Source organism: Papio anubis, chromosome 1 (genome assembly GCF_008728515.1).
Source record: "Papio anubis isolate 15944 chromosome 1, Panubis1.0, whole genome shotgun sequence".
Classification (NCBI taxonomy): domain Eukaryota; kingdom Metazoa; phylum Chordata; class Mammalia; order Primates; family Cercopithecidae; genus Papio; species Papio anubis.
The window spans coordinates 114,340,830-114,367,231 of record NC_044976.1 but is presented as its reverse complement, the minus strand read 5'-3'; the positions used below and the strand labels follow the sequence as shown (position 1 = coordinate 114,367,231).

Below are 26,402 nucleotides of genomic sequence, written 5' to 3'. Positions count from 1 at the left end.
GAACTCCTGACCTCGTGATCCGCCCACCTCGGCCTCCCATAGTGCCAGGATTACAGGCGTGAGCCACTGTACCCAGTCAGTTTTTGTGGCTTAATGCTCTATTTTTGTGCTAGTTGGCTTCCTGCTGGGAGGTGGCACTTTTCCAGAGAGCATCAGCTATGGTAGTATGGAGAGGAACCAGTGGTGGGTGGGGCCCTAGAACTCCCAAGATTATTTGCCTTTTGTCTTCAGCTACCAAGGTGGGGAGGGAAGGCTGTCAGGTGGGGGCAGGGCTAGGCCACCCTCACAAGGGATCCCTGTGGCCTCCTTAGGGACCCAGCGAGCTCCCAGGGCCTTTCCCGCTGCTTCTTCTACCCCTATATTTTGCTGGCTGTCTTAATAACTTCTCCTGCAAACAGGCCTTCAGTTTCTCCAGTGGGGGTGTGTGTTCGGGAGAAGAGGATCTCCTTTTCCCACTTCCGCAATTGGGGCACTCAGTATTTGGAATGTCTCCAGGTCCTGCAGGAGCAGGCTGCTTCCTTCAGACGGACTGTGGGTCCTCTTGGGATTGCTGGTTTCTTCTTGCTGTCAATCTGGAGCTAAAGTTCATGATGCGAGCCTCTACACAGTGCTCTGTCCATCTGAGTCAGAGCTGCAATCTAGTCCTGCCTTCCGTCTGCCATGATGATCCTGATATTGTGGTTTCAATTTCTATTTCCCTAATGTCTGAAGATGTTGAACAACTTTCCCCATATTTATTTGTCATTTTTATATCTTTTTGGAGAAGCATCCATTCAAATCTTTTGCTCATTTTTTCCTTATTATTAAAGTCCTTTCTATATTCTGGATACAAGTCTTTTATCAGATATATGTTTTACATATATTTTCTCCCAGTTTGTGTCTTACTTTTCATTTCTGTAATAGTGTCCTTTAAAAATCAAAAGTTTTTAATTTTATGAAGTCTAGTTCATGAATTTTTTTCTTTTCATGCTTTTTGTGTCCTAGTTAAGAAATCTTTGCCTAACTCAAAGTCACTAAGATTTTTCTCCAATGTTCTCTTCTACTAGTTGTATAATACAGTTTTAGCATTTACATTTCAGTTTAACAACCATTTCAAGTTTATTGCTGCATATAATGTGATTTATAGGTTGAAGTTATATTTTTTGTATATGGAGATCCAATTATTTCAGCACCATTTTTTAAAAAGGTTATCTTTTCCTCATTGAATTAACATGTCATTTTCATCAAAAATTAATTGACCATGAGCACTTTTCTGTATGTACATTATGACTGAGCAAAATATTTTTATTTTTAAAAAGTAAATGAAATCTCAGCTCTGTCAAAAAAAAAAAATCAACTGACCATATATGTGGTTCTATTTCACACTCAGTTCTGTTCCATTATCTGTACAGACATTCCTATGCCAATATTGTACTGTCTTGATTAATGTAACTTTATTATAAGTCTTTTTTTTTTTTTTTTTTGAGATGGAATCTTACTCTGTAGCCCAGGCTAGAGTGCAGTGGCATGATCTCGGCTCACTGCAACCTCCACCTCCCGGGTTCAAGCAATTCTCCTGCCTCAGCCTCCAGAGTAGCTGGGATTACAGATGTGCACCACCACGCCCAGATAATTTTTGTATTTTTAGTAGAGATGGGGTTACATCATGTTGGCCAAGCTGGTCTCGAACTCCTGACCTCAGGTGATCCACCCGCCTCAGCCTCCCAAAGTGCTGGGATTATAGGCATAAGCCACCATGCCCGGCCTGTTGTAACTCTTATAATCAGGTAGTTAAGTTCTTCAACTTTGTTTTTCCATGATAAAATTATTCTGGATAATCCAGATCCTTTAAATTTCCATATAAATTTTAGTATTGGCCGGATGCAGTGGCTCACACCTGTAATCCCAGCACTTTGGGAAGCTGAGGCAGGCAGATCATCTGAGGTCAGGAGTTCAAGACTAGCCTGACCAACATGGTGAAACTCTGTCTCTACTAAAAAATACAAAAAATTAGCCGGGCGTGATGGCGGGCGCCTGTAATCCCAGCTACTCGGGAGGCTGAGACATGAGAACCCCTTGAACCCAGAAGGCAGAGGTTGCAGTGAGCCGAGATCACGCCACTGCACTCCAGCCTGGCCGTGACAGAGCAAGACTCCGTCTAAAAAAAAAAAAAATTAGTATTAACTTGTCAATTTATATCACCAAAAGAAGACTGCTGGAAATTTTATTGATATCACACTGAATGAAGATAAATCAATTTGGGGAGAGCTGATATCTTAATGGCTTCTGGTCCATGAGCATGGTAATCTATTTATTTATTATTACGATTACCAATTCATTTAGTTCATCTTCTTTAATTTTTCTCATCAGCATTTTAAAGTTTTTTGTAGTCATATACATATTTCATAAAATTTATCCCTACATTTTTCATAGTTTAATTTTATTATAAATGGCATCGGTTTATTTCAGTTTTTAACTATTTGTTGCTAATATGTAGAAAGAAAATTGTTTATCACATGACTCTGCTAAGCTCATCAATTAATTCTTACAGATTTCTTTTTTGTATGGATTTTCTATGAAGGTGATCATGATGTAGTCTGGTGAATAAAGACAGTTTTACTTCTGTTCCAGTTGAAATCCCTTTAATTTCTTTTTATTGCTTTATTATATTCACTAGTACTTTTTGTACAATGTTCCATAGAAGTGCTAAGAATGGACATCCTGGACTTTTTCCTGATCTTAGATAAGTATTCAGTCTTTCACCAGTAAATGTGATGTTTACTGTAGGTATTCCCTTAATACTTTTTATCAAGTTAAGAAAGTTCCTGACCTCGTGACCCATCCCCCTCGGCCTCCCAAAGTGCTAGGATTACAAGCATGAGCCACCATGCCTGGCCACTAACTGGCTTTTGAATGTTAAACCAACCTTGTATTTGTGGGATAAAACTTGCTATAGTCATTGTGTACTGCCTTTTTTATGCAGTGCTGGACTCAATTTGCTAATACTTTGTTTAAGATTTTTACATCTATATTAATGAGAGATATTGATCTGTAGTTTTCTCTTCTTATAATGCCTTTATTTTGTTTGGTTTAGGTACCAAAGTAATTGCTGGCCCTTAGAGGCTAAGTTGGGAGAGTTATTCTCTCCTCTTTATTTTCTGGAAAAGTGTGTACAATTGATGCTCTTTCTTCTGTGTTTCATAGAATTTACCAGTAAAGCCATCTGGGCCTAGAATTCTCTTTGTGGAAATGTTTTTAACTACAAATTCAATTTTTTTTTAGTGGTGCTATTCAGGTTATCTATATGTTTTTAAGTAAGCTTTGGTAGTTTGCAATCTTTCAAGAAATTTGCCCATTTTACCTGAGCTGAATTTATTGACATAAAAATGTTCGTAATATTCCCTTATTAATGCCTATAGGTTCTATAATGATGTCCCCTCTTTCATTCCACATATTGGTAATGTGTGTCTTCTTTCTTTCTTCTTCATTGTCGTGGTTAGAGGTTTAATCATTGTATTGGTCTTAAACAACCAGCTTTTGGTTTCATTGACTTTTCTCCATTGTTTTGCTTTTCATTCCATTGATTTTTTTGCTTTTATATTTATTATTTTCTTCCTGTGCTTGCATTGTGCTTAATTAGCTCTTCTTTTTTAAAATTTGTTATCTACTTTCCTAAGTTGGAAGCTCAGATCATTAATTTGAAAACTTTCTTTTTTTCTGATACTTAAAAGAATTATATAAATTTCCCATTAAGCATTACTTTATCTGCCTCCCATAAACTCTGATACAGTATACTTTATATTTTTTTGAGACACAGTCTCACTCCGTCACCCAGGCTAGAGTGCAGTGGCGCAATCTCGGCTCACTGCAACCTCTGCTTCCCGGGTTCAAGCCATTCTCCTGCCTCAGCCTCCTGAGTAGCTGGGATTACAGGTGTGCACCACCATGACTGGCTAATATTTTTGTACTTTTAGTAGAGACAGGGTTTCATCATGTTGGCCAGGTTGATCTTGAACTCCTGACCTCAAGTGATCCACCCACCTCGGCCTCCCAAACTGCTGAGATTATAGGCATGAGCCACCGTGCCGGGCCGATACAGTATATTTTATTGTTCAATTAAAAATATTTTCCAGTTTTCCTTGTGATTTTTTTCCTCAATCCACATGTTTTTAGAAGGGTGTTGTTCCATATCCATGTATTTGAGGATCTTCCAGATACCTTTCTGCTGGTGATTTTTAGTTTAATTCTACTCTGGTCAACTAACTTGTTTTTGTAAATTTTCAATTCTTCTAAACTAATTGAAACTTGTTTTACGGCCTAGAATAAGGTCTTTCTTGGCAAATGCTCTGTGTGCACTTCAAATGGAATACATATTCTATTGGTTTAGGGTAGAGTGACCTATAGATTAGGTCATATTGGTTGTTCAAGTCTATATTTTCTGTTTACCTTTCTATCAATCATTGAGAAAGTGATACTGAAGTATCTGTGTTTCTTAGATTTGTCTATTTCGCCTTTCAATTCTATATGTTTTTGCTTTGTGTACTATAAATTTATTACAAGTATACGGTTAAGACTGTTCTATCCTCTTGATGAACTTACCACTTTCTTATTATGTGTTTATAGTTTTCATCAAATTTGCAAAGTATTTGAGCATTTCTGTAAATACTTTTTCTTTATCCCATCCTTCTAAGACTAATATTACATGTATGTAGGCCACTTAATATTGTCCCACAACTCACTGATGTTTTGTTAGTTTTTTATTCAATTTTTTTGTTTCATGTTGTATAGTTTTTTAATGTCTTTATGTGTCTTTTCTTTCCTTTGACTTCTCTGCTTGTATTCCGCTTGTATTCTTAAGCACATGGAGTACATTTATAATAGCTGTTTTAATATTCTTGTCTCTTAATTCTATCATCTGTGCATTTTTGGTTTTGTTTCTATTGATTTTTCTTCTACTTGTGGGAGGTATTTTCCTGCTTATTTGCATGCCTGGTGATTTTGACTGGAGGCTATACAGTCAATTTTTTTGTTGTTGTTAATGTTATTTTTTGGGGTGCTGGACTTTACTGTTCCTTTAAGTCTTTTTGGTCTTTGTTCTGTGATGTAGTTAAGTTACTTAGAATCAGTTGATCTTTCTGAGTTTGGTTTTTAAGCACATTTATGGCAAAAAAAAAAAAAAGCCTTTTCCTAAAATGACTCTGACCTAGGAGGTCTCTATCCAATGCTCTGCGACCGGCTGAAGAGAACACAAACCGTTCCTGTACTCAACAATCCAAGAATTGTTCTGCCTGCAACTTTCTGGTGATCTCCCCTTGGCCTCAGTAGTTTCTTCAAATGCATGCTCAAATCAGTAAGCAGCCAAAGACTAGGAGGTTTCTTCTGCAGACCTCTGGAGTTCTTCCTCTGTGTAACTTACTACTCTCCAGTATTTTGCTCAGCAAATTCCAGACATCTTGGCTTCCCCAAGCTTAAATTTCTGTTTCTTCAATTTAGTAAGAATGCTATGATTTATTGGGCTTCCCTTCCCTGCACTGTGATTTGGCAACCATGAGCTAGGGCATTTTCAGAGCCTACTTTGTTTATTTTCTCCTCTCAGGGATCACTGCCTGTCCTATGCAGTCTGTTGTCCAATGTCTGCAAATCAACATTTCTTATGTATATATTTTTTCTGGTTCTATTGTTGTTTAAAGCAAGTCAGCTGGTCTCCATCACTATCATGGCCTGAGTTTAAAGTTCCCACAGCATTTTGCTGTCAATTCTCATATAGTACTTTTATTATTATTTTTGAATCCCTAATTACTCTCATTAGATTGTAAACTCTTTGAGACTAGGAACTAAATTTTGTTTATGAATAGTATCCTTTGTATCATAGACACTAGAGAAGTCAAATAAAGAAATGTGCAGACCCACGTTAGAAAAAGAAATGAGATACGAAGGTGCCGCTAGGGCTGAATCTAAGAACACTGCCTCACTAAGAACCGTGTTTATCACGCCATGACCTCCTACTGTTCAGATTCTCTGGGAGGACCACAACTGCCATAAACCTCATCAATGAGAGCCCAATGCCACTCTGACAACCCAGGTTCTTCAACACTGGCCAATTCCCATCAGGCCTACACACCAAAGAGTTAAGAACTGGCTTTAATCAGGCAGCATTAATCCTCTGACTTTAGCTTCATTATTTACAATGAATACCTTGATTCTAAAACTCTTATCTGGCCAGGTGCGATGGTCATGCCTATAATCCCAGCACTTTGGGAGGCTAAGGCAGGGGAATCACTTGAGACTAGGAATTCCAGACTAGCCTACAAAAAAATGTTTTTTTTAATTTTAAAAATTAGCCTGACATGGCTGGTACATGCCTGTAGTCCCAGCTACTCAGGAGACTGAGGTGGTAGGACTGCTTGAGCCCAAGAGGTCAAGGCTGCAGTGAGCTATGACCACACTATTGCAGTCCAGCCTGGGAAACAGAGCAACACCCTGTCTCAAAACAAACCATACAAAAAAACCTCTCTTATCTAAGAGGAGAAAACAGCATTCCCAAAAGAGGACTGACTTTAGAGTTAGAAGGAATCTGAATCCCAGATGTGCTACTTACTTGCTATGCAACCTTGGACATGTTGCTTGACCAATCTGGGCTTTTGTTTCTTTATAAAAATGGGGATAATATATAATACCTTCTGTATATAAAGAGAATCCAGCACTTGATTAACACTTAATAAATGGTAGCAAGTGTTCTAAGGTTAATTAGAATCCTCCACGCAAGCACAGAATTCAGGTAAAATGTCTGATTACTAATCTGGGAAAAACATTAGTGGCCACCTGCTAATATTACTCCCAGAGGAGAACATTTACTTCAAGGCCAACCAGCATGCAAATATGTACTGGGCAGGACACTTATGTCTAATAATTATAAACCAAAGGCTGAGGAATGCCAAACAATTTATTTTCTGGCTTACTGGCTATCTCTTCTAGAGATACATTATCACAGTCTCCACAAATGCTTCTGACACAGAGACCCACATCAAGTAGAGGTGCTAAAAAATAATGATGGGTAGAGGGTCACCTGAGTTAGCAGAAAGGCAAGACTGAACGCATGTTTGGTAAGGAAAAGTGAGGACAAAGGAACACAAAATGCAAACAGAAAATGAGTACTCTCCAAACTAACACAAGATGCTACAGAATTTTTCAAACTGCTAGGTCATTTTCTTTATATGTACTTATTAGAACTTTTACAAATGTAGCCTAAACCTTTGAAAAACTTGAGATTAAAAAAAAGTCATCAAAATATTTTAAAGAGTAAATACAAAAAGTTTAAAGAGAGTTTAAAGAACAAATACTATTTATCTGAAAGAAGAGAAAATTCAGGCATAGCTGGAAGTCTTTGCAAGCATAGAAAGGATTACACAAAAAAGGTGACCATATATTCTCTCTCTAGTGATGAATTAAATGAAAGACAATGGGCTCAATGGTAGTGGAAGATGATAAATTTAATAGTAATGGTTATTAAATATAGAAATTATTTATTAAAATTAAGTAGTAGAAATATTAAAAATAGAAATAATTTCCCTGGAAGTCTTTTTTTTTTTTTTTAATTGAGACAGAATTTTGCTCTTGTTGCTCAGGCTGGAAAGCAATGGCACCATCTGGGCTCACTGCAACCTCCACCTCCTGGGTTGTAGCCATTCTCCTGCCTCAGCCTCCCTAGTAGCTAGGATTACAGGCACCCGCCACTATACCCAACTAATTTTTGTATTTTTAGTAGAGATGGGGTTTCACCATGTTGGCCAGGCTAGTCTCGAACTCCTGACCTTAGGTGATCTGCCCTCCTCAGCCTCCAAAGTGCTGGGATTACAGGCAAGAGCCACCATGCCCAGCTAAGAAATCGTTACAAACAGACAATACATCTACGTTTTCTAAGTATAACAGAGGTAACATACTCCTGAGGCACATTCGTGGAGTGTCAAAGATACTCTGCTACGCTGTTTCTTATTCAGTGTCCACCAAGGGAACAATCAACAAAGGGTCCAAGCTGCTCTCTTAAAACGGATTATAATCAAATAGAGTGGTACTTGCTGGTCTGGAGGGGAGACCATACATCTGCCTTTACCATAGATTTTTGTCTTGTTATTTATAAGAAGAGATCATTTCAAGAAAGGGCCACATGTAGAGTCCTAGGGGATGGGTTACCTGGAGTGTGCAAATAAGTGGGAGGGGAGGAAACACATTAATTGGCCTGGCTTATGAAGGTGTGACAGGTTACAGTTGTGTTTACATGACTAGTGAAAAGTTTTTCTCTATGAGGCAATAAACAGAATGCTGGACTATTGCAGGTAAAAAAAAAAAAAGAAAAAAAAAAAAACGAATTCTCAAGGTGCCTCTGCAAAACAAAATCTGCTGAATATAAAACTACAACAATTTGAAGTCCATCACTGTCTTACCAGAAGACAAACAAAACTGAGCACCTAGTTCTACAAGTCTATGGTAGGGCAATAGCTGGGGAGTTCCTCCTCTACTTCGCATTAGCAGGGGCACCCATTTGCTTAGAGAATAAAAAATGGGCAAATTTACTCAGTTCTCTAGTTTCCACGATTCTATGAAAATTACTTTAAAGCTGTTCTAAGTATTGGGTAAACTCTAAGCAGTGAGCAATTTACACTAGAGACTCAAGGTATAGAACCTCACGTGGCAATCAATAGCAAAGTAGACATACTGGAGGGTTATAAAACAGGGAGAACACACGGCCTTGGGGTCTTTAATGCAACATGCACAAATGAATCACAAGGAGAAGCAATTTACCAAAGGAGTATTTAATACCTGATATACTCTGACATAAAATGAATTCTTCATGCATTTCCAGTAGTTATCAAAACTTTACGTCAAATCGTCTCATAAGGATTGCCACCTGGAACGCAAGCTTCATAACAGAACCCTATCAAAATCCAAAAGCCGTCGGGCGCGGTGGCTCAAGCCTGTAATCCCAGCACTTTGGGAGGCCGAGACGGGCGGATCACGAGGTCAGGAGATCGAGACCATCCTGGCTAACACGGTGAAACCCCGTCTCTACTAAAAAATACAAAAACCTAGCTGGGCGAGGTGGCAGGCGTCTGTAGTCCCAGCTACTCGGGAGGCTGAGGCAGGAGAATGGTGTGAACCCGGGAGGCGGAGCTTGCAGTGAGCTGAGATCCGGCCACTGCACTCCAGTCTGGGCGACAAAGTGAGACTCTGTCTCAACAACAACAACAACAACAAAAAATCCAAAAGCCCCTAAGACAGGGCTCTTGTTATATCACGTGCTCCAACTTCAGAGAGTTGTTGTGACTCACTCCTCCTAGAAAATCATGACCAAAAACACAGTTCCCAAGGCAATCGCTGACATACCTCAGGTGTGCTAGTGAAAAGAGATTGAAAACCAGCAATAGCTACAGAATGTCTACACAGGGGCAGCAATCAGGTTACATTAGAATGCTAAAGGGATCCTTCTTGAAGCTGTGTTTGCATAGCAAAACTACACATATATAAAAATACCAGTTTCCTAACTAGGTGTTTTCACATTTATATAAGACTAAGAGACTATCCATTGTCACCAAGAGTGAATACCATTGTTCTTGTTGTTGTTGGAGTTCCTTGAGAGTCATGCTGGAGATGTTGAGGGGCACCAAAGCCACCTTTGAGAACCAGGGGCTCTGCTCTCCAATCTTGTGGTTGGCTGTAATGACGAGTGCAATTTACAACCTTGGATGAAGTTTCTTTCTGTGAAGAACTAATCCATCCTCCTCATCATCAAATAAACAACTCTAACATCACCAATACTACATCTCAGTTACCCCAGATGGTAGCTTAATAGCCTGAAAGAATTAATAGTGCACCTCTAAGCACATTATTCACCCAGAGAATAGCTGAAGCAATGGAAGGAATCTGGCCCATTATATCCCACACAATTGCTAAACAATATGCAATCACAGAAATGAAGCATGCCATATGGTCATCTCTCCACTATATTATGATTAATTGTAATAAAAGTACTGTTCAAAACCCTTGTAGAAATTTGAAAGGCATACCTTTCTTTTCTGGAAGAAACATTACAATAAGACAAGCCAGTCCTCCTAGGCACAGAAATGCTGATAATGTTCGCTTCCGACCAAACCTAAACAATAGAAAGAAATTACACAGTTCTCTTAAGAACCTTATAAATTCATCTGTTTCTTCCCAACCTTCTTATTTAAAAATCTTCAGTTTCATTATATATGTTCATCTCCTTTTAAGGCATAAGTGGCAAATGTGACTGATAGGAAACTGACCAGGACTCAAAATAAATAACCACTATAAAACAAAGGGAAAGTTGCCGGATGGCAGGATTAAGTGATTTGTGTGGGAAAAGAGCATAGTATCATTCTATCTATTTCCGTGAGTGCTAAGTTTCAGACACTGTTTTAAATGTTTACCATCTATTACCTTATTTAATGCTAATAAAAATCCTGTAGGCATGTACTACTATATTCTCCACCTTTTAGAGAATGAAACTGAAACAAGGAGAATAGTCTTACAACTTCCTTTATTTTCTGGTTACCTTTTCTGGTTTTATGCAGTTTAAAGTTTTGGCATTTTTTTTAAGTCAATCTCTCTTAAAAATACACACAGGAAAAAAAATTTGTTAGTGGGTTACAAATAAGTGAAATGTTATTTCATACTTATTGAGAGAAGCGATTTTGAAATAAAAGCCCTAGTCTTGGAAGAAATATATTAACATTAATAAGTCTCCCTTTTCTAGGGGCTTACAACATGCCAGGCACTTTTACTAGGAACCTCAATAATTTTGATAATTTTGCCAGTGAATTTTACAATCCCTGGTTTGAGAATAAGTACGAAGGGAGGCTTAGTGAAGAAACTTGTCAAAGTCATACAATGAACACATGGCAAAGACTAGATCTGAATTCAGGTCTGCCAGATCACAAAGGTAGCCTTCCTTCCCTCTGCTTCAGATTTCAATCCTAACTCTGGGTGGTGCTAAGAAGGTCTTAAGTCTTCTTTTCCAGGTCATTTTGCTTAATTTAACAGTCAATATGGAAGGCCTTTCAAGTAACACACACCATGCTAGGCAAGTACCAGGGATGCAAAGACACATAAAATACCCCCATGGACGGCTTCCTTGTAACACTTTTAAATGGCCCCAGAGGTATGCACAGGGTGCTAGAACAGCACAAAGGAGAGGCATCTGGCACAACTGGGGGTACTGGGAAAGACTTCTGAATATAATACATGATCCAGCTCTTGTATCATGACGAGAGGAAGCTGTAGCCTCTACCACAGGGATCAGCAGAGGCAACTGGGAACACTGCCTGGGAGACAAGCCTTCAATTTAACAGAATCCAAACCTGCCCTTCAAAACACTCTCGGCTAAAACATCATGACAATAGCATTAAGCACAATGCCAAAGGAATTCTGAGTTTGGTTGGAATGATGATTTCTGGAGAAAAAGAAATGGCATAATTCAACTGATTCCCAGCTCATGCAGAATGGGATTTTTAGGTGGCCTGGTCAGGGGCTAAGTAACAGAAGCAATCTCAAAAATTGAGGAAAGGGGGCTCTATAAAATAATGTTTAAAATCTATCTCAAAACTGTGCCCACTGACAATGAGTAAAACAGTGTATCTTCTGCCTCCTCAACAAAGTAAGGTGGGCCATAGAAGATAAGAAAAGTCTTTCTAGTTCCTTCAATTATTTGTCTTCTTGTAAGAACTTCTAAATATTTATTGTTAATTGGGTTTATAGTTTCATCTACATAGAGCTAATAATCTCATCTCTGGCGACTAACAAATTACATACAGACTACTTACAAACCCTCTGATGGTAATATTCAACACTATCTTGGATTTTGATATTCAATATTGAATTGAAACCTATATAAAAACTCGTAAGCATGAAACTCAAGAAATCCTGCACTAAGAAATGAATTCTAACTGTTTTTAGATGGAAAGAAACTAATCACCACAGAGCAATCAGCTGATACTGCATACAAAGACAACACCGTGTAGATATGCATGTAAATCAGAGGGCATATGTGTGTGTGTGTGCATTCTCTGTGGTGCACTTCATATTCATCCACACTTACCATTTTTGGTTAATCAAGTAGATACAGAGAGGGTAAGATGGAATCTCTATGAGGCCAGACAGGGCCAGGTTGGCATAAATACTTCCGCCTAGATCACCCGCACTCAGAGTTAGGCCATAATACACCAAGCTGCACACAAACCTGCAATTGGGAGTCAAAGGACCAGGAGGTAAAAGACAAGAAGGACAACAGAAAAGTACATAAGAATTTGCCAGAGAAGATTCAAATAGTGGTTCAATATGGTGGCTTGATCTGCTGCAAGCAATAAGCTTGTCTCTCCTACTAATTTTTCTATTTTAATCTAAATTTCAACACTAGTTAAAAACAAAAAATTATGGGGGCTTGGAAATAATTTGAGCTATGTCCACACGTTATATAAATCAAATGGATGGCCAGCCCCTTAAAGAGGAAAGACATTGCATGTGCTTTCAGCAAGCATTTTTGCAATTAATAGAACACAATGACCCTATTCTTTATTTAAGGCAACAATTTATGGAACACTTGTTATAGACTGTTGTAATATTATTGAAATGATTCCAGAAAAGAACTCCCATTGAGAAAGCCAACAGAAGACGGTCTTAAGAACACGAGCTGAGAAGTGACTGGATCTTCAGTGGGTCACCTGAAGGCCCGAAATGACTAGCACTCCAATCCCCAATGATCCAGACACTTCCCATTGCAGGTTTTAACCCCATCCTGCACTCAGTAGGTGCATATGACCCAGACTCCCAGAACAGGAAAGAAAAATTAAAGGTCACAGCAAAGGCAGGATCTTCTAGGAGGAACAACTGAGGAAAGGTCACTTAAAAAGCCATTAATTTATTTATGTACACGATTCCTGAAACAAACAGGGAGCTCCTCTTGGGTGACAGGCATTGTGCAGGGCACCAAGCCTCTCTCCTACAATCCAGGAACTAAAGAGCTGAGGAAGCCAAGTGCCAACCTAAAGATCCAAATCAGGGCTTCCTCAAACACAGTAATGGTGGTAGTAGGAACTTCTATGCCTAGGAAACTGCATTATTAAAATAAAACAAAACAAAATAGAATAGAATGAACAAAAACAAAACCCTGAAACTGGGCTTTACAAGAATATGAATATGTTTGGTAAACCACAAATTTCTATACAAGCAGTAGAATACCAAAGCTTTGTTTTTCATCAGTTTTTATGCTTTTGCAATGCAGTTTGATCAGTGTTTATTAAGGGGACGTTCTCATTTGCTTCCCTTTAGCTTTCCTTAGAGAAAGTCTAATGAGCTGTGGCTATCATGAGATCAATCAGGAAAGTGAGTTTTATTTCCATCTCTGCTTAATCTCAGAAGTGGGCCAAGTACTCCAGACTGTGGTAATGTAAGGAGAGAGAGATGTAAGGAAGTGGGACCCCCAAGCTGGAGTGGTTAGTAGTCCAGCCCTCCCTAGCAAATGAGCCAGAAGTATTATGCATGACTTCTTGCTGAGATGAAGTGTTATTCATATACCAAGGGCAACAGGCAGGATTGTAGCCAGGACATCACATGTAAGGATGCAAGGTGACACTGCATTGTCTATTCTCACTTGTCTTCCAGGTATCTTGCATGAAAGCAGAGGGCAAAATAAATTTAAATCCATGTAGTCTTCTAAAATGTTTTTAAAATCCTTTATACCTGCAGAAGAGACTTTCCTCTCACATAATGCTGTTTCCTAGTTAGTTTTCTGTGTGTCTGTTCTGCATTTACAATAGAAATTCCAGACACACACACACACACACACACACACACACACACACCCCTATTTAAATCAAGCTGTGACAGTATCAAGTCAAGGCAAGAATAGACAAGCCAGTTCAGGACAATAGTGGAATTTAGTTCCCAGCTGGTGATGAGAGAGAATGGGGAGAGCATGAAGCATGGAAGGCCCATTGTCCCCAGGGCTGGGCCTCTGTTCTGCAAGTTGCCTTCATCACGGAGTTGGTCACTGGGATCCATAATTACAACTATTAAAATCATTTCAATCCTCTTTATTTCCCCCAAACAAAATTTAAAATGCTTGTGTAATATTTAACAGTATATTTAGAGCATCAAAGAACTACTTAAAAAGGCACTATTGTGGAAAATAACCAAAGAAACAGATGTTTAACACAGAGGTATAATTTGAATCCCCAGTTAAGGCTTTCTTGAATGACAGATCCACAGAGAAGATTTTAGAATTTTATAGCATCTTCAAAAAGAATGGCAATATGTGGCGTGACTGTCTCTATTATCACATGTTTTAACATTCTCAGCCTCAGGGAAGAAGTTTATTTGGCTGTGTAAGAAATAAAATGAACAGGGACAGTCTCCCCAGCCCTAAGTCTAGGGTTTGTTTGTTTATCCATTGAAGGCCAGAACCCAGAAGTTAATATACATGGGGAAAAAGATAAAAATAGTGAATAATCTGCAACAAGTAAGTGGTTCCTCCAAGGCAGAGATTGACTAACTGTCTATGTGATACGCAAACGTAAGGTTTTATGGAGCCCTAAGTACCTGAACATACTTTGTATTTGTTTTTGAATAGTAGAACCTCAAATCAGCAGCTCCTATGCTGTGTTCTCAGGTTTGGCTTTCAGCGGTTTTCTTAATCTCCATGCCTCCAAGCCTCAACATTTATTATGCATCTGTGATATTCCTAGCACTGTGATGGTTTTGTGAGGGAAAGTAGCAGCTGGTTAACATGGCCCCCAACCATACAGGTGGCAGCCACTGCTTGGGTAGAAAAAGAGAATATGATATAGAAAAACATCTTTGCAGCTTCTTATTCTAAAGCTACTATTCTTTGTAGCTTTATACATAAGATCACTTTCATATAAAATCACTTTCCTTTATCCCTGTATGAAATGTAGGGTTCCATGCAGGCTTCGTGGCAAATACATATAAGCCACAGCACAACTGTCCTTTAGGCTAGTAGGTATGATTTTGCCCAGAAAACACTTATGGCACGTTAGCAGGATGTACAATATCAAAACACATATGCAATCCACAAATTGTATGCACCCATCCATTTCTCCTCTTTCTACAACTTCATTCTTTAAATGAAACCATCTTGAACCACTGAATGCAACTTACACTCATACTGAGAGCATTTTGCAAGGCAGGTGGGAATAAGCTAAACAACCAGAAAAATCAGGTTCAGAAAGTGCTCATCAGTTCAATCACTGATTTACATATGTGGCTTAGGGTTCCTCACTTCAAACTCCTGGGTCCCATCTGTACAAGGGATCATATTTAGCCCACCTCAGTGAGTTAGTGAGTGGGAGTGCCACAGAACATGCAGCATGAAGCACCACAATCAGAATGTGCTAGCAAACTGCGTGATGCCAACGCCAAAGGTACGTATTTTTAAAGTCCTATTTAAAAACTCTTCTATTTCTAGCATGCTTATTTGCCTTCTTTCCTTTTTTGCAGCGGAAGGGGCAGGAAGGCTTAAATATTTATGATAAATACCTCAACAGCAAAGACATGCTTCTGATGTCTACTTACTTAAGCTCAGTGGACCTGCCCATCAGGCACCATCATCTGCTGCTTGAGAAAGACAGGGCTGCGCAAGAAGAAAACCAGGCACTAAGAATCAGGGGCCTTGCTTTTAAGAAAACAACCTCAAGCTAACAAAAGAGGTAAAATTCTCTGTACCCTGAAGAAGGAGTAGGATATCAAGAGAACCTTGAGCAACCTTAGTTAAAGAGCAACAGAATACGCCTTAGTATTTACCAGATGAACATCAGGATCAAAGTGTGTCCTAAGAGGATCCGGTAACGAAACAGATCCAGGAAACTTCCAGTCTCCCTGCAGCTCCTGTTGGCGGGGTGTGTTAGTGAGAATGTGCACTTGAGCTTGCGGTTCCTCTTGGCAATGAGGTACAGAGCCTCTTCAGCCTCACTCAGTCGACCCTGGGAGTATAACCAACGAGGTGATTCAGGAATGAATCTGAAAGAGATGTCATTAAAGGCTGTATATTCATATAGGCACACGTGCACAGGAAGGAGACAAATCACCTACTCAGTACGTGGATTCCTGCACCACAAATGGATTCCGTGTTAGACTTAAAGTTTGACTCTCCCAATGACATATGAAAGGGCTACTTTCAACAGCATGGTAATGTTAAATGGTAGTCTACCACTGAAAACCAAGAACATGCTTTTACAATTGCAGTTTAAAAAGCAAACAGTATGTATTTATTTTTAAATAAATTTTAATATGTTAAATATTAACATTATTCAGTCTATAGGACTGAATAATGAAAATTCTTCATAAAGCACAGGTCAAACATATGGCTCTAAATCCTAGCCAAGTGTTGTTTGAATAATACTGTAGAGACAAAGGGTTTTTTTAAGTTCTAAAAAAGCCTCACAAAGAAGATGGAAATCTTTATTATCTCATCAGAAAAAAAAATTTAAACTAAAATGTTTTTAACATAGTGACATGTAGGAGGTAGAGATTATCTTAAGACTACACATAAAGATGAAACCAAGTTTAGCAAAGCTACTTTTGAGTGTTTACTGCTTCAAAATACTCCAATCACCTGACACACTGGCTTTAAAACGTCCTGAGGATATTTCCTGATCCCCCAAGACCTTAAAGAATAAAAGTTATTTCCTGATCAACTTCTAGTTACAACACAACAGTTATTTTCTAATATAACTACAAAGTGTTGGACAATTATATTGCCATTGATATATTCGAAGAGTTTCAAAACTTAAATATTACGTATATTTTTCCTCTTCCCCATTTTGCCTACACTTTTAGAGGTCTTTCCAAAGACAAAACCAAGGCAGGAATATGGAAGCCTTGTTTACAAGACACAAATCAAGGTTTTTTTTTTAAATCTAATTTGACATTATCTGCCTAAAATGAAACTTCGATGAATAAAACTGGCTATTTAAGGTGCTTTATAGAATTCACTGTGCCTTCTAATAAAGATAGTGAATTAGCAACAAACTCTACAAGATTTGGAAACTTAATGGACAGCCAGTCTGTCAACAACCATTTATTGAGCATTTCAATTTTGTACAGAGCAATGTAATGGTGCTGAAAGGAAAGATGCTGGAAACCAAAAGGCAGGAGTTTTACCAGGAGCTTTGCTACTGGGGAAAAGAATATTCATGCACGATAAAAAAGCAGGAACAAAGGCCATCTACAACATCCTGAAAAATCCTTCCATTTACTTCTTCATTGTCATTTGATTGTTATTACTGACAAACAAATAAATAATCAAGTAACATTGTTCTGTTGAAGTTAGGTGTGCAGGTTATGAGTAAGATTTATTGGCCCTATCTATAGGGCCACATAGGCGCTATTATGTAAAACCACTTGATTATGCCTAAATGAAAGAGGACTACTATGACAAATATTGAGAGAAAATATACGATAATAAAAGTTAATTATTTTGGGGAGGATTGTGAGGAATAAAAAAGAACAGAAAATATGCCAAAATATTCACAGTCATTATCTTTGGGTTATATAAGTCATTTTCCCCTACCCTTAGCCTCTCTGTGTTTTCAAAATTGTTTATAAGCAATAAAAATTACTTTTAAAACTTTATAAATCATTTTAAAGATGGTATTTGAGAGACACGAAGGCTTTAGAAATTTGGCTCTGAGTTAATAAAACTATTTCTACCTGGCAAAGCGTTTATCTTGATCATGAAAATCTTAGGACCTTATATTTCTCTGCATTTTGCGAGGCCAATAAGCTTGCTTATAAAGAGGGTCACCTAGTTGCCGTGGACAGATTTGGAAACAGAGTTCCAACACATAGAGAATATACATGCAAAACAGTAAAACACGTTTTTAAAAGAGCGAGCAGGCCTTTGAACATGCCGTCCTCTACAGAGCAGCAGGGTCATCTGTGCCGTGGGCTCCTCTGAAAGCTAAAATGCTAATTTAACGATGTTGCCCCACTCAAAAATGCTCCCTGAATATTAAAGGTGGCAAACCTTTGTAAATTAAGGGGACCCTGGTTTTCAGGAAAAAAAAGTAAATCTACTGAAATTGAAGTATTGTGAAAATAAGGAATTTTTCAGCTAGGTAAAAATGTTTCTGATAAACAAATAAGGTATATAACGTGGCTTCTTATGTTGCTGATGAAAAATCTGAAGGTGATTCCAGATGTTTTTGTCCCAACATTTGAGCAATGTCCAAGGATCTACTGTGTGGAAACCCCTGGCTTTGGTACTGGGGAAAATGTAATCATGGAGTAAAGAGCCTGCTACTGTTGGAGAGCTCTCAGTTTAGAGAGAATGTCGCTCCAGTATGAGGCAGAAACACAAGGACCACTCAGAGGGTATGGGTGAATGCCGTGGAATTCAGAAAAGAAAGAGAATGACTTGTAGCTGAGGCTATGAGCAGGAAAAGATGGGGTGGACGGCATTTGAGCAAAATCAGGACAGTGGCGTACTTATCAAATAAGAGGATCTGGGCAGATTGTTGAAAAAGCAGGCACAGCACTGAGTAGCAGCAAGGAGCAGAAAAGCATCAGGAACAAGTAGTGCAGTGTGCCTGAACATGGGATGGGAATAAATTAGGAAAGATAACTTGGAGGTTGGCTGTGGGAAGCCTTTCGTTCCAGGCTCAGTGGAGTAAGTAAATATTTTAGTCTCATGAGTTCATTTCTCTCTGCTTTCTATTTTTCAGGACCAGAACTCACTTCCCAGTGAGGAGATGTCTCCACCTAGCACTAAGCAGTAACTAATTCAGACTACATATTCAAAAAAAGAACAGCTCAGATCATCTAGTGAAGTGGTGCTACTGTTAAAGGGGAGATGAGAGCCCGACAAGATGGAGAAGTGGGAAATTTACTAAACGTTTTAAAAGAAAATGTATTTATTCATCAATATTTACATAAATGTTTATTAATTCAAAGTACTATAGTAGGCATCCATTTATTACTTTCAAAAATTGACAATATATGTTAATAAAATCATATTAGTTTCTTCTAATAAAATTATCTCACTTGAATTCATGTAACTAAAATACATTTAATAAATTTTATTTTTAAAATACAGGGTACTTCTACTTTACTCATTTTTGCACTTGACATTCTCTTGCTTTCAAAAATGTATGAAAAATTTCAATTTAGTCCCCACCAAATCTCAATTTAGAACTCGGATAAAGAGCAAATAAATTAAAGAGTTGTCTGAATTAAAACACTACTACAGGTCTCCTTCACTTTATGGCATAGATGAAGGAAGGAAATACTGGCTGAAAATTTTGTTTATGTTAAAGATTTTGATGATCACCATCAGAGATCTGATATCTCAGGGAAGAAAAGCCTTTCATATACCACATAAAAACTTCTGCCGGGCGCAGTGGCTCATGCCTGTAATCCCAGCACTTTGGGAGGCTGAGGCAGGCAGATCACCTGAGGTCAGGGGTTCAAGACCAGTCTGCTGACCAACATGGAGAAACCCCGTCTCTACTAAAAATACAAAATCAGCCGGGTATGGTGGCGCATGCCTGTAATCCCAGCTACTCGGGAGGCAGGAGATTCGCTTGAACCCGGGAGGCGGAGTTTGCGGGGAGGCGGAGGTTGCGGTGAGCCGAAATTGCGCCATCGCACTCCAGCCTGGGCAACAAGGGTGAAACTCCAGCTCAAAAAAAAAAAAAAAACTTCTGGTGAAATGGGCTTACTAAGTTGGTGGCTTGCCTGTAACATCTGGGTGTCTTAGAGGGCCATGGTATGACACCTTGGGCAGTCATTTACAGAGTCCTTCCCTGACCAGGGAATCATCCTGCCACTGTTACGAGGTCCTGCACTCTAAGGATTTCTTCTGTATCTAAGACTCTTCCAGAGTCAAAATTTAGAGGCCCTGAAATGACACTAATCTGTAAGATGAACAGTTGTCACTACATATCCAATATGAGTACACTGTTCTACAAAATCATACCTCAGTCACACACCTAGTACATAATGTGATCCAGCCTGAAGACCTTTAAGGTTGAGGTGTTAGGTTAAAAAAGCAATTGGTTGCCTATGCCAACAAGGTGAAGGTTACAATGCAGTCTATTGAGAGGTTATTTTAAACAAGGGATACCTGCATTCTGAATTAATTAAGCATCTCTCTTCCCAGGAGCTGCCAAGAATTGGAGCACTTGCAGAATTTAGTTCTTCACCAAAGTCAGTGCAGGCAAGCTCCTGAAAGGGAATAATGCTGCTCATTGACCCACATCTTCTTAAGACATTGCTTTGGCTTTTTAAATTAAAACGCCAAGAGGAAAAACTACTTACAAAGATAAGAGAAAGACCACTGTTCCCTGCAGGTTAACCAGAACAGCTAGCGTCCTCCAGGAGCGGATGAAGTATCCTAACAGGGCATATTGGGCAATGCCAACTGCAAAGAAGAGGCCGCCAATCGATCCTAATTCAGGGAAAAGAGAACTGTCACTGGAGAAAGCACCATCTGCGGCACCATTTCCAACCCCAAGTCACACAGCCAATTTCTTCCTGGTGAGATGTCAGCCCTATGCTGGCAAGTGTAAGAGGCACACCAGAAAAGAAGAAAAGTCTACACTAAGTTGAACATCAGTGAATGAAAGTATTATAGTTGAACATCAGTGAATGAAAGTATTATAGAGGTCAGAAAATTAGTGGAAATAAAGGGAGGACAGACGAAAAATACAAACTATATGGGGACATACACATTTTAAGAATTTGTTCAAAATGCTTTCTGCATTGCCTGTTGTACTGACATTTGCCTGAACCTGTGGGTAAGGCTTGGAAATACTTTTGCCATAGGGGTAATACAGTTTTTAGGTCATGAGGTTATTGCAATACCAAAACTTAATCTTTATCACACAGGCTGTCCTTTAACTTTCTTTCTTTTTCTTTTTTTTTTTTTTTTTTTGTTTTTTTGAGACAGAATCTTGCTCTGTCACCCAGGCTGGAGTGCAGTGGTGAGATCTCTGCTCACTGCAACCTCCATCTCCCGGGCTCCCGGGTTCAAGCAATTCTCTGCCTCAACCTCCCGAGTAACTGGGTTTATAGGCACCCACCACCACACCTGTCTATTTTTTTTTCTTTTTGTATTTTTATTAGAGATGGGGTTTCACCATCTTGGCCTAGCTAGCCTTTAACTCCTGACCTTGTGATCTACCCGCCTCAGCCTCCCAAAGTGCTGGGATTACAGGCGTGAGACACCTTGCCCAGCCGAAGTTTCTTAAATCACAACTCACTCTCCCAATTCTCCCTACTGCCTTCTCTACTTAATGTATTACTATAGGATACATGACATTTTGTATTTATCTGTTTCCTGTCTGTCTTTCCCAAGTAGAAAATAAGCTCCCTTAAGCATGGATTTTTGTCAGCGTGATGATGGAAAAATATCAACCATGGAATTGTAAAGAACCTTTTACACTTTTTGAAATAAATATTGAGATGGGTATTAAACCCACAGGCTTGCCCAATATTCTTGCAAATTCTGTACCTCTAACCCACTTTCCATAACTGCCACTATTGCTATTAGTGTTAGTAATAGCTATTATTTATTAAGCATAACGGTTTCGCATACATTGTCCTATGAAGTAGGTACCATTATCAACCATATACTAAAGTGAAAAATAGCTCAGAGTGCTTAAGTGAAGCTGCTTAAGGACACAGAGCTGTAAGCAGCAGGGCCAGGATTTGTGCCCAGGCCTGTCTGAGGGGGAGGCCTGTATTCTATACCATTCCTCTCTTCTATCTCCCCTCTATGGGAAGGCAATTTCTGTGGGCATTCCGCAGTGACAAAACTTTGTTGATCTTGTTACAAAATAATAATCTTGTAATACATGTGTTTCCTTTGATTCCTATCCATAGTTTATTACTTTATAATAAATAAGTAATGGCTTGTATACTGTTTGACCTAGTGAGGAAAGGGAGAGCTAGAAAGGGAAGCTGATGTGACAGCATATTCAGAATATGTGGTCCAATGAGTTGTGGGATGAGGACAGTGCGAGTTTCCTAGAAATTTAAGACAGTCAATAGCTACTACGTGTTCACTGCTGTAGATCAAACAGCACCCGGCTTCCAAGAATAAGACTTCTTGTCTGTCGTTGCTCAGAATAGTCCTGAGCACTCAGTATCCCTTGACAACAATGTAGGCAAAAACAAGAAAGCCCAGAGCATGGGATGGTTTCAGAGGGACCAAGTTCAGATGCCAGTTCTGCTACATACTACTCTGACCTTGGGCAAATCACTAAATGTCCTTGAGCCTCAGTTTTCTTATTGGTGAAATAGAAATAATAGTGCCTACCTCAAAGGGTAGTTTTTATTAGTTTCAGATGAAATAATGCATGTTATACAAATGTTGGTTATATTGTCCTAATGTAATCTGGATTTAGCCCTTCTATTTATTAACTTCAAAAAAAAAAAAAAAAAAAAAAAAGGCCATCTAAAAGCCCCCTGTTGAATCTATCACAGAATATTTTCTACCTGGTTCTCATTCCTAATTCCAAGAATGCCCCACCTGCTGTTGGAGAACTGACTTCCCTGACTTCATCTCTGTGGTTCAAATGGGGCCTGCCAATTATAGTTCCTTTAACTGCAGGGTGACTTTAATCAGCTGAGCTGATCAGAGGCCTTACCCAAGATTTTAAATACTAGACTTGGAGCTGCTGGGCCCTGCCTCTGACTACGCAGAGGAAGCTTCTCAGAGAGGATAGGGAGCTGAAATGAGAAGCATCTGACTTCTGGTTCTGGGCATCTTCAATGCCTGGCTCTTCATGGTCTAGTTATCCTAACCAAATGATTTCCCCTTATATATGAGCTCATTAGAGTTGAGTCTCTCTCACAATCAGTAAGATCTGGCATCAACTGGACATGATGGACAAGAAGAAATGATTTAAAGTTATCTAGTTTGGTGACCTTAAATTCTGTGATGACATAGGCAGAGGTCTCAGAAAATAATGTAGCTTTTAGGTGGAAAGAAAGTAATAATTTTTTATTTAAGGAGTCAATAATATTCACATCTAATGTCCAGCAAGAAGCTGCACATATATGCCTGTAAATGACAACAGGGAGAAGGCGTAGAGATTAATATAATAAGGCTCTATGCTATTTGGTTTAAAAAAATTAATAAAAAATAAATATTTCAAGTCATCTCTTCTGGAGTATCATAGGTGGCTTTATAACCATGTATATGCCTTTACGTACTAGGCCTATTTTAAAATTTATTCCCTGCTTATTTTTAATTAATTTCAATTCTGCTATTCCTGCTCAGTTTGCACTAGTAAAAGCTAAATTTCAGCAGGCTAGAAAAGAGTATATAGTTATGACTTCATTTTTGTAAATGGTACCAGTAATCCATCTGGTTTTCAAATAAAGACCATAAAGTCTCCTTGAGTTCTTTTGCTCTCCCCATCGCTGCTTGTCTTTTAGCAAGTCACTTTCCCACCAAAATCCAGCTCAAACACATCCTCTTTCTTCTTCACTGCTTCCATCTTGTCTAAGTCACCACTGGTTTCATGTGGCCAACTATAGCAGCCTACTAAATGATCCCTCAATTTCTGTACCTACCAGAGTAATCTTTCTGTATATGAGACCCCATCACTCCTGTATTTAATATGCCCCACTGGCTTCCCACTGTACTTCAAGTAAAAAAACAAATTCCTCATTTGGCCCATCACAGGCCCTGCATCATCTGGTCCCTCCCAACCTCTTACTTCACTCTTTCTCTAACTCTCTACCCTGTAGTCATGAGAACCTTTTCAAAGAAGTTCCTTCCTGCTTCAAGTCCTGGGTCTTTGCCATTCCATCTAGCTAGAATATTCTTCTCCCAGAATTTCACAGGTCTTCCTAATCATTCATATCTTAGATCAAATGCCCACACTGAGGTTTTCTCTAACTATCCTATTTAATGTAGCTACTCCCTATAATTACTATCTAGCCCATTACCCTCCTTCATTTTCTTCATTGTACTTCTAACTTCCAGAAATTATCAATTTGTTCCACCTTTCCTAAGTACAGCATAAGCTCCATGAGAGCAAGAACCTCCCCCAAACCATCCTTATCTTTTCCACCTTTTTATCTAAAAAAAGCAGTGTTTGGCACATGGCAGAATCCATTTAATAAATGAATGCTGTGGAACAGACATGCAAAGGAAAAGCTCTGGAAGCATACACAGCAATATGTTAACCACGGTTGTCTCTAGGGGAATAGGAATATATGTATTCTTTAGTTTGATGAAGTGTGCATATATTTCTTATTTTTTACAATGAGCATTGTTATAGGAAGACATTAATATAAGAAAACAAATAATAAATAAATATATTAATACGGAATTTTTCACAGCTTCAGTATTTTTTTTCACTTCTTAATAATTTTTAGTCAATTAGCTGAAAATCCTTTTTGTTAAGTACTACACTGCAAACAGGTCAAAAATGGATGCTTGCAGTTTGTACTTGTGCTTTTTTGTATATGTTTACATATTGTTTTTTACACATTGCAAATATTATTTTGTAATAAGCATAATTTTTCAAACTAATTTTCATTGCCAAATAATCAGGCTATTTCCAGCAAATCTCCTATTGCTGAACATTTATGCTTTTCTCTGACTTCTTGCAATTCATAAGCATATTTGAAGCCACAGGTGTAGATAAAATCATTCTGGAAAGAAACCAGCTTGCAAAGAAAGACCAAGGACAAAACCCTGGGGAAGACCTCGGGTTCATGAGAGAGGGAAGGAAGCTACTCAAAAAGAGTTCCAGGAGCTATCAGAGCCTTACTTTTGCCCTGGGTGCAGGGCTGTGTACTGGTCTTCAGGGAACTCTCACACTTGCCCTGAATTTCACATTGAATTTGGCAACTATCTGGTTTCACTGTTACAGTTTTTCTTCCTCTCTCCCTTTTCACTTTGCTACAGAAATTTTGATAGTCTCATCTTAACCCAGCATCAAGGATAAGAATGAGAGGTCAAAACACTTCAAGGGGACTCTTTTCAGTGGCTTTAGGCAACTAGCAAAAGAGCAGGAGACCAGGGTTGGTCCTTTCGCCTAACACATGCAACAGGACAGGAAAAATACTTAGATAATCTGGCAGGATGGGAGTGTATACATCTTTTATAAAACAGCATCTTCATGAACAACTAAAATCAAATATAAATACTTTAATAGAGAAATGTAAGAGGTACAAGAAAAATATGTATTCATGGTGCTCTACATGAGCACAACTTTGGACCTCAGAAAAACTGAAATCAAAGGAGAGAGTGCCTTTATCCCTTCCCCGGATACAGGGAGCAGGCATGATCACCATCATTACCAACTTTTTAGAAAGTCCCAGAAAATTGGCCATACTATTTAGAAAAATGACCCTAAAGTCTCAATGCAAATTGAAGACTCAGAGGAAGCTCTTTCACTCATCCTAGGTTACGACCAGTTCCAAAAAGGCTTTAGAAGTTGCTACAGACAAGGTGAATCCTAAGGCAACACTGTAAGACCAGAAGGAAGCCTGTCTGGAGAGGCTTGTGAAGGAAGCTTGTGTCTCTTCCTCCCCAGCCTAGTTCTAACTGGTCCTACCCTATGGATCCTTCCGCTCGACAGCAGTTTAGTGGAGATGCAAACAGAGCACAAGTCTACTTTATTTAGCCTGTGTCTTCCAGTTCGATAAAATAGCCCATACAACTTCAAAAACAATACCAATTAGAAATAACAGGTTGACCAGGCCAGCACTCACATGAGGTGACATGCTGAAGTTCCAAGAGGAGAGTCTTTGGGAAACAGCAGAAGATGACCTGGGTGTCATCAAGACCCAGGATGCGGTTCTGGCCCTGTCAGTTATCAGCTGCTGAAAACGGGTATGTCACCTCACCTCTCAAAGGCTCAATTTCCTCATCCATAAAACGAAGGTAGGAATCCTTAACTTGTAAACTCTGGGAATATTACAGATAGATGTCAAATGCCTAGCATGGTAGCTGGTACATAAGAGATGGCTGGCACTGTGCATCAGGTTCTAAGGAATGGCATTCTCATATAGATCCTCCTGCAGACACATTTCTATCAGTTACACGGTCAACCTGTTTCCCATATCCATATAAGAACATCCATGGGAAACATTCAATCATTGTCAAGTGAATGAAAGTAAAAGAAACAAAAAGTTATCATTGCAAACCTAAGTCTATAAAGTCTTAGACACAATATTTGAAGTCAAATAACCTTTTAATTAAAATCATTTATTTTATTATCTATGTAGTTCTTGAGAAAATAATGGGATGGTCAAAAATAATTCAGAATACAGTCTCAATTTTGGAAATTAAGTATCGATAAAGAAATGCTACAACAGTACTATGTTGACTTGAGAGCAGTAAAAACAAAAAAGGGTGGTGAAACAAAGAT

General features: G+C 38.8%; 1 protein-coding gene across 7 annotated transcripts in view; it reads right to left on the bottom strand.

Moving 5' to 3' along the window:
- SLC22A15 (solute carrier family 22 member 15) overlaps positions 1 to 26,402 on the bottom strand; it is an 86,703-nt gene that overhangs the window by 15,748 nt on the left and 44,553 nt on the right. For 6 of the 7 annotated variants that reach the window (XR_002515673.2, XR_002515672.2, XM_003892456.5 and 3 more), the window contains 4 exons: positions 20,326 to 20,455; positions 15,811 to 16,026; positions 12,092 to 12,232; positions 10,041 to 10,126 (listed from right to left, as the gene is read on the bottom strand). Coding sequence is in view for 5 of the 7 variants with exons in the window: in XM_003892456.5 (XP_003892505.2) it covers positions 10,041 to 10,126; positions 12,092 to 12,232; positions 15,811 to 16,026; positions 20,326 to 20,455 (573 nt within the window). In the remaining 2 variants the exon portion in view is untranslated. Of the gene's footprint in view, positions 1 to 9,143; positions 9,689 to 10,040; positions 10,127 to 12,091; positions 12,233 to 15,810; positions 16,027 to 20,325; positions 20,456 to 26,402 lie in introns of those variants that run through there. The other variant, XM_021922568.2, reaches the window with a different exon arrangement.